The sequence below is a fragment of the Pseudophryne corroboree genome, chromosome 8, assembly GCF_028390025.1.
Source record: "Pseudophryne corroboree isolate aPseCor3 chromosome 8, aPseCor3.hap2, whole genome shotgun sequence".
Taxonomy (NCBI): Eukaryota; Metazoa; Chordata; class Amphibia; order Anura; family Myobatrachidae; genus Pseudophryne; species Pseudophryne corroboree.
The window spans coordinates 288,100,956-288,119,785 of record NC_086451.1 but is presented as its reverse complement, the minus strand read 5'-3'; the positions used below and the strand labels follow the sequence as shown (position 1 = coordinate 288,119,785).

The following is an 18,830-nucleotide window of genomic DNA, read 5'->3' as shown; positions in this document are numbered from 1 at the left end:
GAGCGGCGGCGTGTCTCACTGAGAGAAGCGGGTGGGCCGTAGCAAACGGCTTTGCGGGCCTTATACGGCCCGCGGGCCGGAGGTTCCCCACCCCTGGTTTATAATGTGGAGCAGTGTGTGTATGCCAGACCTGCTGCATGACAGGCCATAAGCAGAGAATGGCAGGAGTTATTGGAACCTCGTATGGCTGAATAGATGTATTGTACATGACATTGCTTTAGATCATTTCTTTCTGCTACTTAAGTCAGTTGCACACAATGGGGGTAATTCTGAGTTGATCACAGCAGCAAGTTTGTTAGCAGTTGGGCAAAACCATGGGCACTGCAGGGGGAGGGGGGCAGATATAACGTGCAGAGAGAGTTAGAATTGGGTGGGTTATTTTGTTTCTGTGCAGGGTAAATACTGGCTGCTTTATTTTTACACTGCAATTTAGATTTCAGTTTGAATACACCCCACCCAAATCTAACTCTCTCTGCACATGTTATATCTGCCCTTCTGCACTGCACATGGTTTTGCCCAACTGCTAACAAAGTTGTTGCTGTGATCAACTTGGAATTAGGCTCAATATCAATTATTTTCTGTTCCATCCAGGTAACTGGATCTCCTGAAATTATGTTTGTAAATGTTTTGTATAATGTACAGTAGGATGTTATTACTGTTTTCTATTTTCTATGTCAGGGTGATGGTGGAGTTGGTAGTCCTGGTGAGAAAGGTTTCCCAGGGCAGTATGGACAAAAGGGAAGTCGTGGTGATACTGGGCTTCCAGGTATTGGTTATCCAGGTGTACCTGGATCTCGCGGGCTTCCTGGTGACCCAGGACAAGCAGGACAAGATGGACGACCTGGGGAACCTGGAGCTCCTGGTATGTATTTACAAATATGAAATATCACTGTGACAATTAACTTTATTATTGTTTCATAAACTGTAGCAACTTCTTCAAGAAGACGGCCCCTTTTTAGATGTCCACATTTTGTATAATGTCTTCACAATAGAAATGTTTATCATTGCAAATTTTACATTTGTAGTATACAAGGAATACAGGTTAACGGTCTTCATAGCTACAGTATATACACGGTCGAGTCACATTATTATGATCACCTCCTACATTTGATGTCGGCAGTGCGTGGCCTATGTAGTAAATCACATGCCGTGCGCTGGTTTCGTTGGTATATAAGGTGTTCGATAGGCCGTCTGCACACATATCACTCGTTGCTGTCATGGGTAAAAGGGGCGATTTATCCGAGTTGCAAAAAGGCATGATTATCTGGTTTTGGGCCAAGGGTGACAGTATTTTTTAAACAGTGCAGTTTGTAAACTGTTCATGTGCTGCTGTGGTGAAGGTGTGTTGTAACAAATGCCACCATTGAGAATAACCGACATGGAAACTGTGGAGCACCACTTGCCATTAATGTGAGAGGTGAATGTCGGCTACAAAGATGCGCAAGGGCCGACCGACACGCTACAACGGAGCAGCTCACTGTCAGAATGTACCTGTGCCAACCTAAGAGCACATTATTAAGTCACTCCCAGCCCATCTAGCTGCTGTCCGTGCTGCACACGGCGGTTACTCTGGCTATTAGCTGGTGGTCATAATAATGTGACTCACTGTGTATATGTATATGCATTTTCTCATGTGTTGCTGCTATACAATTAAGATCACTTGCACACTGGGGCTACTTTGTTAAGTGAAGTACATGGATGCCGATGTAGTTTTTTTTCCATTTTCTGCCCATTACCTGATGGAAAACAGTTCAAAACTGCACAGAACTGTGTTCATGGGGAAAAATGCATGGTCTTTAACTGGTTGCAATACCCATAATGATGGGCCAAACTATATTAATGGGATTATAATGGTTTATTTACTAATAAAACCCATTGTTTCCGATCGTGTTTCTGCCTTAAATTTAAAGGGGCATTGATTTTAGAACAAAACACGGCTTGTAAAAGCATTACACCTTTAAATTTCGGACATAAACATGACCAGATGCCCTGGCTTTTAGAACCAAATGCTTAGTAAATACACCCCATAGTGTTTTTGGTATGGAAAAACAAGTATTATCTTATTATGTTTTTATTTCTTCATGTTTGTATCCGAAAGTTGATTTACAGCCATGTTACCAGTTAATTAGCAACTTTTATTCCTAATTGGGTATCTTAAAAGCAAATGTTATTTTCTATTTACTTCCTAAAAATGTAACTTCTTGTGAATGAAAGTTATTCCTGTATTATCATTGTATTGCGTTTCTGTTACTGCACTGGCCGGTGGTTATCTTTCTGTTAAATTCAGATCAATACCATTGTAATGACTCATAGTAACATTTTATCCCTTATATTAATATAAGCACAGACTCCACTGTCAAATTATGTAATTCAATGGTTCATATCTTTCAAGTCCTGTTCAGTTTCATGGTGTAGGCACCTTCTGGCGTACACATTGGTAAAACTGTATTAGAAATATTGGTAATAATAGTCTACCTACATGATCGGATCACATTATTATAAGCAACAGCTAATAGCCAGAGTAACCGCCGTGTGCAGCACGGAAAGCAGCTAGCTGGGCTGAGAATGACTCAATAAGGTGCTGGTAACGTGTCAGTCGGCCCTCACCCACCTTCGTAGCCAACGTTCACCTCTCACATGAATTGCAAGTGGTGCTCTGCAGTTTCCACATTGATTATTCGCAATGGTGCCATTTGTACAGTCACGCAGGAGCGGTTCTAGGCACAGCAAGAAGGACGGGCGCCCGGGGTGCTGCGGCCAGCGGGCACGGCCGCAGTCACCCCGCAAGTGCCTGCCGCCCACTGCATCCCGCTCCCCGGCTGCAGCAGGTGCCATGGGCTGTGTGGGCGCCCGCTGCACCTGGTGCCACTGTCAGACGCTAGAGGTCATAATTGCTATGCGCTGCCAACGTCAAATGTAGGAGGTGGTCAGAATAATGTGACTCGGCCGTGTATAAAATACTCGTCTGAGTTATATTTATTAAAAACAACAAAATAATGTGCGTAAAAAGCATTTTTGTTCTGAATCATGTATGTTTGTAATTTGAATGGGTGAATAATTTGATCAATTTTGTATACAGCTTGCCTTTTATGGGAAAGGTATATTATTATTATTATTATTATTATTATTATTATAATTAATATGCATATAAAAAACATTTCAGACTACAGTGTTATTTTGCAAATCACTTTTTAATTTTTTTTAAATGTAAATATATAAAGGGAAATGAAATTAGTCCCAAGGCTGCTGCACTACTATAACTCAGGTTATGTGGGAAAGAAACCTTGCTCATGTTTGTGCACACTTCTAGTACTTTTTCTCTCCCGTGAATACCCGCAATGTGTGCAGCTGTGCATCGCTGAACCTCACATTTTATTAATCTCCTCATTAGTATTCTGAACTTATATTTGAATATTATGCTACTTTATATGGTTTCTTATAGTGTGATAAAATAAATTACTAGCAGACATAATCAGCATGATGTCATAGAGTCTGAGATCACCGGAGGTGCGGGATGCTGGCCGATCTAGGATTTTTTTTAAAGGGGCAATCACTTAAAAAGCATGGTTTTACCTAGTAAGTGATTGCCCCTTTAAAAAAAAGTGTCCGAGTTCGACAGACATCACGCGCTTCTGGCGATCTTGGACTCCATTACATCCCGCCGCATATATTTTATTAAAGGTGTATAAAAAAGTGGAAAACTGGAAAATAATAGCAGAGATTATGAAACAGATTTTTGGTGTTCCTGCTTAGATATGTAAAATAATCCACCTTTACTCCAGTATGTGCTTCCCATTTGTTTGAAACACATTTGTTGATTATGAACTGTTTTGCTAATCTCTCTTTTTAATAATATGTATTATGTCTTTATATCCTTGCTGTCAATGGTGAAGCAGCACAAATATTATAGTGACATACGTGAGCCTGATTGATATGGGATCCATTCCAACATACCAATGCTTCGGAGGGGCTGCTGTGGTCTCTGCTTTCCAATCTTGCAATTATTTTTTTTTAAATATATTATTACGACATTTTAATATTGCATATTCTTCCTGCGTTTGCTTGTTTAATATATTATTTAAATTTTTCTGCTTTTTGCTTATTTAACATATGAAAACAGCCAAATATATTCACTAACATGGTGATGCAATAATAGAACTTCATTCACTGCAAAGTTGAAACAAAGTACAATAAATGTAAAAGTAAAACATATATGTGTTTGGAGCATATAGAGATTACAGGTTTGGGCCAACCTTACACAACCAGACAAATACTGTGGTGTTTTGACTTGCTGGACAATGGCCGTCATTCCGATTTGATCACTCGCTAGCTACTTTTTGCAGCCGTGCAAACGCATAGTCGCCGCCCACAGGGGAGTGTATTTTCGTTTTGCAAGTGTGCGAACACGCGTGCAGCCGAGCGGGACGAAAACGTTTTTTGCAGTTTCTGAGTAGCTCTGGAGCTTGGCCTAGGAAAAACTATTTGCACATGGATAAGCAGCTGGTTGGATAGCAGGTTACAGCGAGTAGTGGTCAACGGGAAGTCCTCAACCTGGTCCCCAGTAGTCAGCGGAATACCACAAGGGTCTGTACTCGGACCACTACTGTTCAACATATTTATCAATGACCTAGAAATAGGCCTGGAAAGCACAGTGTCAATCTTTGCAGATGATACTAAACTGTGTAAGGTAATTAATTCAGAATTGGATGTGGAGTCCTTGCAGAATGATCTATGTAAACTTGAACTCTGGACGTCTAAATGGAAAATGAGGTTCAATACAGACAAATGCAAGGTTATGCATATTGGGACTAAAAACAAACTTGCATCCTACATATTAAATGGGGAACGCCTAGTTGGAAAAAGATTTGGGGGTATTCACTGATAATAGGCTTAATAACCATACACAATGTCAAAACGCAGTAAAGAAGGCCAGTAAGCTGCTAGCGTGCATAAAGAGGGGAATTGAGACAAGGGACTCGGATGTAATCATGCCGCTGTACAAGGCATTGGTACGTCCGCACCTAGAATATTGTGTTCAGTTTTGGGCACCATTGTATAAAAAAGACATCAGTGAACTCGAAAGTGTTCAAAGGCGAGCTACTAAATTGATTAAAGGCCTAGAAGGACTGGACTATAAGGAAAGACTTTCTAGGCTAAATATGTATACACTAGTAAAGAGGCACCTAAGAGGAGATATTATTAATATCTTCAAATATGTAAAGGGACATCACAAAGAGTTATCAGAGGAATTATTTATTAAAAGAACACAGTTTAGGACACGTGGGCACTCGCTGCGACTGGAGGAGAGAAAGTTCTGAACGCAACGGAGGAAAGGATTCTTCACTGTTAGGGCAATCAGGATGTGGAATTTCCTGCCAGGGAAGGTGGTAATGGCGGACTCTGTAATTGGATTTAAAAAAGGAATGGATACATTTCTGAATGAAAAAGCTATCCCAAGGTTATAATACTTAAAATATCAACGTGATTAATCCGGGGGTAACATGAGTTATAGTAGCTAACTAGTCATAAAACATTATTTAGCAAGTATGTAGAATCATCACAACTTAAAACAGGTTGAACACGATGGGCAATTTGCCTCTATTCAACCTCAAATACTATGTTACTATGTTACTCAGCCCTTGCGATCACTTCAGTCTTTTTGGTCCCGGAATTGACGTCAGACACCCGCCCTGCAAACGCTTGGACACGCCTGCGTTTTTCCATTCACTCCCTGAAAACGGTCAGTTGACACCTACAAACACCCTCTTCCTGTCAATCTCCTTGCGATCGGCAGTGCGAATGGATTCTTCGTTAAATCCATCGCCCAGCAACGATTCGCTTTGTACCCGTACGACACGCATGCGCAGTAGTAACCTGTTCGCTGCACTGTGAAAAACACCAGCGAGCGATCAACTTGGAATGACCCCCAATACTAGCTGTGCTACACTATTACAAGCTAGGTACAAGTAAGCTTCAGCAAACCAATCCCAGCAGGTAATTGAAGAGCATAGGAGATATTGCAAAGCTTCCCGTAAAATAAGGAGATAGTTGTCTTTGACAATTGTTTCAGTAGTTATTGAAGAAAACAATAGTGTTACCATCATCATCGTGAAAGTGTGAATATATTTGTGCTGCCGAATGCTTTCTTTCTTGTGGGTTTCCCTAACCCGTGTCTAACCTGTCCTCCTTTGCTTAACTGGTATAGGTGACTGCTGCTGCGGGGACAATGTTGGTAATGGAGACTTAGTCACAGAGGGAGGTGAGAGGTTAGATCCTAGAGATCAAAGACAGCAGACTGTGGGATCCATGTGATCTCCTCTTGCTGGATATTTGCATGCATGTGATATTTGGTTGGTGAAACCATAGCATGATAGCCATTGTTGGAACTTGTCTATTCAGTTTTGAGCAACCTTCTAGCCACTCAGCCAGATTGCAGTTTGCAAATAATTCATTTGAAATTCAAAATTATTGGAAGATTAAGTACAGTATGAATATAGTTTTACTGTGACAATTCTGTCAGAGAGATGCTTATAGCATTACGTGTATGTGGTTGCTCAGTACTGTCACAATTAATAAAAGTGTTAGAACCATGATAATGACATCTTCTTTCAGCCTGCTTGCTAACCTGTACACAAGTCATTTATTAGCATAAGTCCTGTCATCATTGCTGCTAAGGACAAGCCATGTGTTGCGTGTAAAGGTGAAGCCATTGACTAACATAGTAAAACACAGTTGGACACATTTATATAGTATGAACACAAGGTGACTATGCAAAAATGTCTGTAACACATCAAACCGGTGGTTTTCCTGGTACAGTTTAGCATGCAAAAGCAAATCTCTTTTTTTGCATAGTTTCTTGTGTTGTAGTTTTTGCAAATGTCGCCCAGGTGTTGTACAGCTTTCTTCATGTATCCCAGAATATTGCACATTATGCTAAAACATGACAACACATCATATCTTGGTGTTTATTGTAATGGACAGTAGATTGCATTTTTTAACTGCAAAGTACAGTATCATTATACTTGATTGCTAAAGTAAAATCACTGCTAGACCTTAGTTCATACTCACGGTATGTTCATTTTCACAACCATACAATCACCAAGTTATACAGTTCTTAGATGGCTACACTAAACATAATTTTAATAAAAAGTGTGTTTTCTTGTTATACCAGGTACAGTACTTAAATATATATATTTGACTTTTAACCACAATCTGCAGTACCTTTTAACATCCACAAGATGGCAGTGCAGTTGTTAAAGTATAACTTTACATAACAGAATTCCTATAACAGAATTAATTTTGGGGAAAAATATTGATTGTACAGATGTGTCCTCATACATCTTTGCTGCAGCCGTTCCAAATAGTCCCTCTTGCCTGCCAGGGCACGTGAAACTCCGCTAGCATCAGGGATCTTAGTCACAATGCGACTAGGATGCTGCAGGAGACTGTTCTGATTAATTTGATATGTGACACTTGTATACTGTATCTGTGTGTGACTAAGTCTATATATATTGTAAAGCACAACAGAACTTGGCATGGAAAAAAGCCACGGCTGGCGCATTGCAGTACTTCGTATGCAGATTCAGGAATCAGTCGCACACAGATACACAAGTGTCGCATTACAAATTAGCAGAGTCTCCTGGTGCATTCTAGTCACATTGTGTTGCGACTAAGGTGCATTTTCAGCAAAAACAGACACCCTAAGTTAGCAGCGTTGCATGGGACCTGACAGCTCACTCGTACTAGGCATCTCCCAAGTGTGGCATATTGAGGCTAGATGTGTAAGAAAACATCTGTACTATGTAATTCATAGATAATTAAATAGATGATTCATAGATACAATCTCTATACTTTCTGTATAAGTATATTTTTATATTATATGTAATTGACTTAGTTTTACATTATTAGTACACGTTATTCATCTGAAAAAGTAATATTTTAAACCTCCCTATAAAGTATCTAAACTAAAATAAATATATTAGTGATGTATTAAAATCAGTAGTTTACATGAATCACACAGAGCTGCATTATGTGATATAGGGGCATATGTATCAATTACTTTTAGACCGAATAATTATAATTCCTTATTGTTAGTAAATGCATCAATAAGAAATTAACATTCGTCTCAATGTAGCAAAAACACATATAGGGACAAGGGCTCCGAAAAAGCAGCCTGTCCCTACGATTTTTCATAAATGATGGCATTGATGGTCACTTCACTTCTTTACCGGGACCCTCCAGAGCTACTGACCACACATGTGCGGTGCCCAGTGCCAGGGAGTGTTATGGATGAACCATCTCCCGGTTATTTGTGCGGATTGTAGCCCACAGGGTATACCAGCTAACGTCATCTTTAAATCAGGAAAGATTGGAAAACTGATAACTTTGCAGCTTCACAGATACCTATGAAGGCTGCAGCTACTTTAGGAAATGGAGGGACCGCAGTGGATATGGAAATATACTGCGGCCCTTTCTTCATGCATTCTAGTGATAATTAAGATTTGCAGGTATCCCCCTAAAATGGGTGTTTTTTTTATGGGGATATTCCGCAAATATTAATACTAAATAGGCCCCATAATAACAGAGAGAGAAAGATGCCATTTTTTTGTATTGTGCACATATACCACCATCAGGAATGTGTATGCTTTTGGCAGTGCTTGTACATTTATTAGTGATTTCACAAGACTTGCCCGTGAGATCACAAGACTGACCATCTTTGTCCATATTCACCGATGTTCTGTTGAATTGCAGTCTTCACCATCATTACAATAGCTTTTGCATCAACCATCCAATGCATGTTGTCTCATTTGTTGCATCCAAAATGTACCTGCGCTACTGTAACATATGTTATTTTCCCAAAATTAACTAAGATGTGTCTTGCCAGGACTGACCTTGCCATGCATAATAGCTGGGGAAACAGGTGATCCTGGAATCCCCGGAGATTCTGGTAATCCAGGTATGTCATGGAGATGTTGCTCGGGCATGTCTGTGTTGTGTAATATGTTGCAACATTACAAGTCTGCTGTGTACAGTCATTCAGTATTTTTAATTAAGCATTGTATAATAATGAATTAAATTATTTAACACTTAGGTCCCAGGGGTGAAAAAGGGTTCCCAGGAATTCCAGGACTGCAAGGATTTGATGGTGGCAAAGGACAGCCAGGCAGTCCAGGACTTGGTGGATATCCAGGACCGCCAGGTATGAAATAACTATGAAACCAATGCTGAAATGAACAAATGTCTGTGCAGCAAGGACAGGGGTTGATGACTTTTAGCCTGGGGGGCAAATGCAATCAAGTGGCCCTGGCTTTTCTACCAGCCCTCCTGTTTCATAGTCAGCTCTAATCACCCCATCCATAGCTCTCTTTCACTGCCAACTCTTTCCATATAACACTGACAGCACAGTCTGACCTCACAGCACTCATTGGCCCTCTCCCTCACTGGCCGCATCACTGACCCATTAACAGTGCTCACTGTCCACATCAGAGTACTTACTGACCCCTCTCACGGCTCGCTGCCCCCCATAGCACACACTGACCACCCCACTGCCCCCTAACAGAACTCACTGCCACCTCACAGCACTCACTTCCCACTTCACAGCACCCCCCCTCCCCCACACACCCCTTTAATGTTCACCTCACAGCATTCCCCTCTCCTTCACTATCCACCTCACAGGACCCCTGGCCCCTTCAATCAGCACCTTGCAGCACTCCCGGCACTTTCAATGTCCACTATACAGCACTGCCACTGGTCCTTTCACTTCCACCTCACAGCACCCCCAGGCCCCTTCAATGTCCACCCCTCACAGTTCCCCCTTCAGTCTCCACCACCACCTCTCACAGCACTTCTCCCTCTAATGTCCACCTCTCACAGCTCCCCGTTTCAGTGTCCACCTATACCAACACTCGCCTTCCCCTCTACAGTGTCCTCCTCTTACAGATCCCCCATCAGTGTTCACCTCTCACAGCCTCCCCCTTTAGTGTCCTCTTCTCACAGCCCCCATCAGTGTCCTCCTCCCACAGCTCCCCTATCAGTGTCTTCCTCTCTTAGCTCCCCCATCAGTTTCCACCTCTCACAGCTCCCCCTTCAGTGCCCACATCTCACAGCCCCCCAAGCAGCATTCACCTCTCACCCCCCCCCCCCCTTCCTTAAATGTCCACCTCAATGCACTCCCCCTGGCCCCTTCAATAAGTACCTCACAGCACACCCGTGGCAGCACAAGCAAAGCTATCTGCTTCACTTTGGTCTGCAGGGTAGCGTGCTCGTGCAATGCTTCACGATGAATGTGCGTGGAAGGAGCTGGTGGGTGTGGCGATTTACGGCTGCTCTGATTTGTTATAGTACAGAGCAGCCGGGGTCCAGGGATCTAGGGAGCATTCTTCGTGCCTTCCTATTGTGTGCCTCCTGCAGCCAGCTGTCTACATGCAGAGCATGGCTGTGGGCACAAAAACTGTAGCGGCCTAGGGGGCAGATGCTACCCTGGCCCAGCCTGCCACTGAGCACAGATATGAAAAATTGTTCTGCAATTTCCTAAAAGAGGCCACATAAATATACATAATTACATGTATTTGACACTTAGTCCATCTTGTGCCTGTAGATAGGGGAGGAGGGAGAGAAGGAGCAGATTAATGTAGTTCGAGTGCACTAACGGCCTGTAGGCATAATGGCAAACAGATGCAGACTGGCACTCAGACATATATATATATTCTAATCTGTATCTTTTTCACAAAACTCTGAAAAGTCATGCTTTCTTTCCTCACAGTCCTGTGGATTATGTTGTTGCAGGATTTACAGGACCCCGGGGAGAAGAAGGTCCTTCTGGATATCCTGGTTTGGATGGCTTTGCTGGACTTTCAGGAAAGATGGGTATGCCTGGCTCCCCTGGTCAGAAAGGAGCACGTGGCGAAGTTTTGGGTGCTGAGCCTGGTGCTCCTGGTGAACCTGGAAGACCTGGCGTGATAGGAGATAAGGGAGCCAGAGGAGACCCTGGATTTGATGGACAGAGAGGTAATGATAAATTTGAGCTAGAAAGTCATTGCATACATTTGCATGTTATTCAGATGGCAGTAACAGTTTAAGAAGATCATGTGCATGATGTCAGTGTGACCGCTGTGGCAGAGCGTAGTTCCCAGGTGATAATGACCGCTCCTTTGTAATTTGCTTCTGGCACATTCTCCTCCTTGTCTTATAGGTTTAGATGGACGACCAGGGCTGATGGGTGCTAAAGGTGAAAAGGGTAATTCAGGTTACCCTGGTAGCCCCGGTCCCAGAGGGCAACCTGGATTTGGAGGCACAATGGGCATTAAAGGGAAACAAGGACCCATGGGTGACATTGGACTCCCAGGGCCACCAGGTATGTTAAGAAACGTTTATGAAACAGAGAATCATTTCTGTGTATAGCAGTTATTCAGTACTGTATATACAGTAAGTACATTGTTATCCTCAGATAGACACTTTTATATCATAAGGTATTCTGCAGAGAACATAATCAGGCTGGGATAAATGATGACCGACCTGCTGATATAATGGCATAATGAGAAAGAATAGTACAGCCTTTGCTTCTTATGGTAACTACTAAGTCATAAATACAATGTGTAGCCTGCAGAGTGCAATGTGTTACAATAAACTATATATATCTGTATCTCAGGTGCAATAACGCAACTGCTTGGTAAGTACAGTACATCTAACAATCACATGACCTGCTCTAATGTCATGTATTGTATATCCTACAGGCAATATGTATATATATATATATATATATATATATATATATGCCATGTGCTGTGAGAATACTGAGTGGACTAGTAAATGTTTGCTCATTTCTAGTCATTTTGAGGCACTGAACAGGGAACTTGAGAAATACAGGGGGAGATGTATCAAGCACTGTAAAGAGTGGATAAATTGCCCATAGCAACCTATAAGCTTGAAGGTAGCATTTATCAAGTACATTCTATAAAATTATAGTTACAAATTGATTGGTTGCTATCGGTAATGTCTCAACTGTTTACACTGCTTGATACATCCCCCTATGATCTTCAGAGTTAGGTTTCCACTTGGACCCATGGAGGACAACTGCCTGTGATATAATTGTGGTAGCACAAATGTCATATAATACTGGCTGCATTTGTTATAAGGTGCTTGTCATTAGGTCATATAATACTGGTTGTATGTGTTATAAGGCACTTTGTAATTAGGTTAAGGATCCCAGCGCTGTAGGATAAAATGTCACTTCACATTGTGACAGCTTCTGGGTTTGCGGTTCCATGCAAAGATGCAGAGAGATATCGGATATGGAATGCTTTGAAGATGAAGGATACCTTTAAAGCTTTATTCAGATTTGAATTTGTAGCCACGTTGTCTGACTGAGCATCACAACAATCATGTATTGTGAAAGTTGATTACAGTTGGCCCGGAATGGTCCTGGTGAAGCTCAGGAAAGGTCTCAGGTGCATGACAATGACTCTCGTAGAGGATACCATCCCTCATCTCTTCCTCGGCACATCTTTATTTCTGCTTCTGATTTGTAATGATTTTCTAACTCTGATCTTAACCAAAACTCAATCAGGTGGCTGAATGCAATCTCAGTTCCAGCTCATATACCACACTCTCCTCTCTATAAAACCTATCTTCTGCTTTCACCATCTCCTTACTCCCATGGGGTGTTCTTGTGCTGAAATGATTCTACTTGTTTTATTGTATCTCTTGGTCAGCAGTTTCCATTTCACCGTCAGCTATCTTTCATACGTTTTGTCTGTTTTTCCTTCATCATGCCACATACCACCAATCCTCCATATTTTGATGTCATGCTCTATGGTTTCGACTTCTGCACATAGGCTGCCAAGGTGAGAAAGTGCTCTGTAGCATAAAAGCAGATGGACTAACAGCCCAGCTTTTCATGCTGCGGGCATTCAGTTGACCATAGGTGACACCCCTTATATTTTTTTTAACTGCTTGACAAGAACCATTGTGTGAAGTGTGCTCAGCAGTAATCAAAAACAAGTACATCTACGCTAAGATATTAATACCAATGTGACGTAGAAGAGCATTATTTATATACATTGCCTGCTACAAAGGAATTGTTGCTCTTGAAACAAAGCAGTATTTCACACTTTGGGATGATGATCATTGAGCAGCCTTTCTCAGCATATACAGTGCTGGTGTGTAGGTGGCCAATATGACAGCCGCTGTGACATCAGCCGATGTTAGATACCGTTTTGTAGAAGTTGATAGTGCAAATGTAGCTTCTTCACTAGCTATAGGAGATCATTTAGTACAGGTCAGTATAACTCATTTATAGGGCAATGCTTAGTGTGTGAATACTAGATTACAGAATATGGATGGGTCTGTAATTTAGGGGTCCATTTACTAAGCCATGGAGAGAGATAAAATGGGCAGAAATAAAGTACCAGCCATTAAGCTCCTAACTGTCATATTGCAGGCTGTGTTTGAAAAGTGACAGTGTGAAGCTGATTGGCTGGTGTATTATCTCCATCCACTTTATGTATATGCAAGGCTTAGCACATAGACACCTCAGTAGGTAGAAAAGGGCAATGTATTGCAGATTTCCTCAGACGTTTGTAAACTTGTCAGTTTACAGATTATTAGTGCATAAAGTAAAATGATCCCTGCACCAAATGCTGAGTTTGTGGGGAATGAGATTCTACATGATATATTATACCACATTTCAATGCCTCCCCAGTGCGTGCTGCAAACCTGCAGGAGCGATTCACAGAGGGCTGATGCACAGGGATGGCTTGTTTTTAAGAATTTCCTCTTGCGCATCGGCCCGCTGTTGTTGCGCAGCTGGGTGCTCTCCAGGCATCAGCAGTAGGTGCAGGGCCAGTTCTAGACTAAGGAAACCAATCCTGGGCCATTTTTATCAGGATTGAAAAAAGGTCAATCCCAGAATCCCCGGGATTGGCGTTTCCTTGTGTGGCCGCCGCGCTAGCCCCACCCTGCACACATAACTCACCATACACCGGGGGCGGGAGGATGGGACACATCAGCTGCTCTCTCCCGGCGGCTCCCAGCGGCGTGTGATAGCGCAGCATGACCTCTCACTGCAAGTCACGCTGGGGAACCGGGAGGAGGAAGCCGGGTAGCGTCTGAGCGCCCTGAGGACGCTCAATGCTGATCCCTCAATCCCCGGGATTGGAGTTTCCAATCCCGGGATTGAATCCTGGACGTTTTATTTGGGCCTAAATCCCGTGATCCCGCCAATTCCGATCCCGGGATTGGCCTCCCTATTCTAGACCTACTGGATTCCAGGGTGAGAGTTTCCTTTGGTGCCCTCCGTTCCCCACACACCCCTCTCTTACTTGCTGCCTCCATAGCTACATTTCCCTCTGTCTCTCAGTGACCTCCCCATTCTCCTTTGTCTCTGTGAGCCCCCCACCCACATTTCCCTCTGTCTCTTACTGACGCCCCCACATTCCCCTATCTCTCAGTGCCCCCCCATTATTTGCTGTCTCACAGTGATTCCCCACATTCCGCTCTGTCTCACAGTGACCCCCCCATCTACATTCCCTTCTGTCTTTTAGTGGCCCTCTACATACAACTCTCTCACTCAGTAATCACCCCCACATTCCCCTCTGTCACTCAGTGATTCCTCCCATTCCTTCCTCAGTGGTAACATTATTATAATGGGAGTCCTCACCAGTAAAGAGATGGTCCTGATAGTGGGATCAGACTTTCCCAGTCCCATGTTTCCATGTTGGAGGAGGATCCCCAACCTCAGCCAGGCCCTCAGGAAGATCCTGCTGTGGGGCTCAAAAATGGGGGCTGTCTTATTATTATTAATATTATTATTATTATTATTATTAATAATAATAATAATAATAATAATAATAATAATAATAAAAAACACACACACACATTGGCCCGCACAGGAAAAAAGCCCACACAGGAAATGAAAAAACACAATGTAAAATGTATGATTCAAGTGTATAGTTGGAAACCAGAACCTAGAGGAGAAGGGTGGGGCAGTGGAGCCCACAGAGGTTTTCCCCTATACTCCTGTAGCCCAGTCCAACCCTGGTGCTTGTCCTTAAACATACCCCTCATTTATATGTCTAAACTGCAAATACCACCCCAAGTTTTTTTGTGGTCAAGGATTTTTAGCTTTTTATTTTCTCCAAAATGTCCATTAATGAACATAACTAGGGGCTACTGCATTAAGGTATAACATAAATAATCGGCCACATTAGCATGTATGCTTGGTTTTTAGGGCTCTGTTTAGCAATTTGACCGATTTATTAGCAAACTGACCATGGGTTGCAGGCTGCGCATGCACCATATAGTACAACTCCGAATCATAGGTATCACAGACACTTCTCACTTGTGGCTGGATGGGCATTACTGGGTGGCAGCGGAGCGTGTCCTGGGCATGTACACAGAGTTGCCTTATATTCTGATTTGAGCGTATGTAGAGATCCATTAGATTCAGTCTGATCTCCTGTCCCAAGGCTAGGGTTGGTGTAAATGGCGATAATAGTGATGGTCATAGTGATGACAACTGCACTCACAAGCGCAGGGCTGGAGTGGTGCAGTTCCATAGATACTTCTGACTTTTAAAACCAGCATGTTGTATGGGGCTTATGGCCACAAGAAGTGGACAGAATTGTGATCACAGTGTGTCAGGCCCTAAGCCTCTACCTCTATGTATGTTTCCTTAGTGAAGTGGTATAGAATAGAGCTTTGTATGGGTGTATTTATACTTAGGGGTATCCAATTTGCCCCGAAAATGTTGTGACAGCAAAAAAATGGGGGGTTTTCACAATTTAAAAAAACATTTTGCCAATTTTTATTTCTGCCCATAGCCAATTGTTATGCACGAAAACCCCCAGTTTTTCATTCAAAAATAGATAGGGTCTGCGAAAAGCCACAGATCTATGTATTTTCCCGGGCGCGATCGCTGAAAATTTGGCTTTGCCTATCTGATGTAGGCGAAACCAAACCCCCAATAAGCTCCGGTATTGGGAGGTAAGCGCCGGCTATTGGGGCTAATTGGATAGCCCCAGTGAATGCATTATCCGCAGTAAATTATTGTGGATAATTGGATAGCCCCAGTGAATGCATTATCCGCAGTACATTATTGTGGATAATTGGATACCCCCCATAGATTAGTTTTACTTTGATGGCCACTGCCGCCCAGAAGGGGGGTTACTAATTACCTGGGCCCAGCTATGCTGGAGGGGCCTAGCAGGGGCCCCCCAGTATACTTACCTTCATCCGGTCCCTCCACCGTGGCCGGCGCCATCTTCCCAGTGACTTCTGTGCCGCACATTGAAAGCAAAGACTCTGGAGAGTCTTTGCTCTGTAGTGCACATACACTATCCTCCCAAATATCAATGGGAAGGTGTCGCCGGCCAAGGAAGGTAGACCTGCTTCCCGGAGCAAGCAATATAGGAATCGGTTGCCCTCCTCCACGACCTCTGGATTTGAATGGCACCCTCTGTGGAGCTACTGTGAATGGCGCCCACTGTGGGGGTCTGCACAATTAATATTTTTTAATGTTTCTTTTTAGAGGGCGTGGGCACGTCCCCGTTTAGGCCATGTTCGCAATGCTAGTACTCTCTACAGCCCTGGTGATGTCATTTTGTATAGTAAATACAGGTCTGATCATTACTCTACCCAGATTATGAAATATTGCTCATGTTTCTCATGTACTATCATCATCATCAGCATATGTGTGTCACCCTTTTGACAATGGTTCAAGTGAAATATACATATATATAAAGACTTTGCCTCTCTTTTGGTATTTTTGAGTCACAGTTCATCTTCTCTTCAGATAAAATCCCAGCAATATGGAATATGCAACATTATAAGGGGTTTCACTGCAGTCAGTTGTAGTGTTTAGGCCGGAACCAGGGGCGTAACTATACATTTGTGGGCCCATAACAGAATTTTGCAAGGGCTTCCATGTACCTCCCAGGGGTGAATTAAATACTTATATGATTGGTGCTTTTATATGGAGATGTCCCCTTCAACGATGGGCCCTGTAGCAGCCTCACCCTCTGCTATTGTGGTAGTTACGTCCTTGGCAGTAACCCTTGCAATAGGTTAAATGTTAGAAAACTAATGCTTTTGCAGCTAATGTTCCTTCTGCTAGCAAAATATGAGACTTGTTAGTAGATATTTTCAAAATGTGTTCTGCTATCCGCCTTCTATCTATCAGGTCTGGAGGATTCTTCAGTTCTTGTCAGTCCATTATCCTCCAGAATTGATGGAAGTGTTCTCTTTTTCTGCTCTCTGATGGTTCCAAAGTCTTACATCTCATTCACTAATTTCAGGTTTCCCGGGAGCAAAGGGTTTTCCTGGTGATAGGGGTTTACCCAGCCCGGTAGGAAAGAAGGGTGGTGACGGTCCTAAAGGAGATGCAGGTCGTCCTGGAGACTTGGGATCGCCCGGACCTCCAGGCCCAAGTGGACGTGATGGCCAATCAGGTTTCCCAGGAGTTAAAGGTTGTGACTTTTATACAGTTCAGTATGAGTTAGGAAATTATGCATTTAATGATGGTTATGTACTGCATAACATACTGTACACCACAGTTGCTAAACTTGTAACCATTTTTCAGGTGATAAAGGCTCTGCAGGTTTGATTGGGTTTCCTGGTATGCCTGGTCCACCAGGACCCCCCGGTGCCAATGGATTTAAAGGATTTGATGGACTTTTTGCAAGAGATGGGTCTCCTGGATTTGATGGCAGAAAAGGAGAACAAGGTGAATGCCATATATGAAATACCTATGCAGACAATTGTTTTCCAATAGGTAATGGGATTCTCCAGTTAAATAAAAAATCTCCAACATTACCTTATGACACACCCATAATGGTAATGAATTTGTTATTTATGCTAGAGATGAACGACTTGGATTTAACTCAGTTCTTCCCGCCAAGTTCACAATTGCAAATGATGCAAAACCTGATTTTCCCAGAAAGCTTGGATCTTGTGTGCATTGGATCGTATGTAAAGTATATATGTTCTAAACCACATGTGGCCCCAGCATTCTGGGGAAATTACATTTTGCTTTATTTTCAGTTCCTAACTTGATGCCAAAAACAATCGTTACTTTCTAATTTAGAATTATCTTCAGATCCAGTTATGTCTTATTGTCGGCCAGACACTGTATGCCATTCTGCTCCCACTACCTCGCTGAATGGTATCCCTTTCTCAGAGACTTGTTGTGATCAGTGGGAATGATTAAAAAGCAATAGGGGAATTTATTGTGTAAGGGCACCATGGTTTCACATTGGTTAAAATTGCTGGCTCAGAGCAATAATGTGCCCAAATCCAACCAGGGCTCTATCTGTTTTGACTATATTCTCCTAATATTTGTATTGCTTACTCCTGCTGCTCCAGTTTCCTTCCATCAATCCAAAAACATTCTGATAGTTAATTGGCTTGTGACAAGAATCAATCCTAGTGTGTGTGCTTGTGTGGTGGGGAAGTTAGAGTGTCACTTCCGTTGGGGTAGGGACTAAGGTAAATGATTCAGTACAAGTTGAGTTTTCCATATCCGAAAAGCCGATATCCAAAATATTTCAAAATGCTATTTTTTTAGTGCGACTTAGATAGTGACGCATTTGCTTTCTTATGGTTCAGTTTACACAAACTTGTTTCATGTACAGAATTATTTAAACATGTTATATAAAATTACCTTCAGGCTAAAATGTATATGAAACCTAAATGCATTCTGTGTTTAGACTCAGAAGATATTCATATCCCCAAAATATCTCATTATGGTGTGCAAATATTCCAAAATGCAGAAAAATCCAATATCCAAAATACTTCTGGTCCCCAGCTTTTCAGGTGTGGGAGACTCAACCTGCATT

At 42.5% G+C, this 18,830-nt stretch overlaps 1 protein-coding gene across 4 annotated transcripts in view; it reads left to right on the top strand.

Moving 5' to 3' along the window:
* Positions 1 to 18,830, top strand: part of COL4A6 (collagen type IV alpha 6 chain) — a 445,180-nt gene that overhangs the window by 365,947 nt on the left and 60,403 nt on the right. For 3 of the 4 annotated variants that reach the window (XM_063937284.1, XM_063937285.1, XM_063937283.1), the window contains exons 24-31: positions 679 to 862; positions 6,206 to 6,259; positions 8,885 to 8,956; positions 9,092 to 9,199; positions 10,786 to 11,007; positions 11,192 to 11,353; positions 17,292 to 17,462; positions 17,576 to 17,719. In XM_063937284.1, the coding sequence (XP_063793354.1) occupies positions 679 to 862; positions 6,206 to 6,259; positions 8,885 to 8,956; positions 9,092 to 9,199; positions 10,786 to 11,007; positions 11,192 to 11,353; positions 17,292 to 17,462; positions 17,576 to 17,719 (1,117 nt within the window). The remainder of the gene's footprint in view (positions 1 to 678; positions 863 to 6,205; positions 6,260 to 8,884; positions 8,957 to 9,091; positions 9,200 to 10,785; positions 11,008 to 11,191; positions 11,354 to 17,291; positions 17,463 to 17,575; positions 17,720 to 18,830) is intronic. The other variant, XM_063937286.1, reaches the window with a different exon arrangement.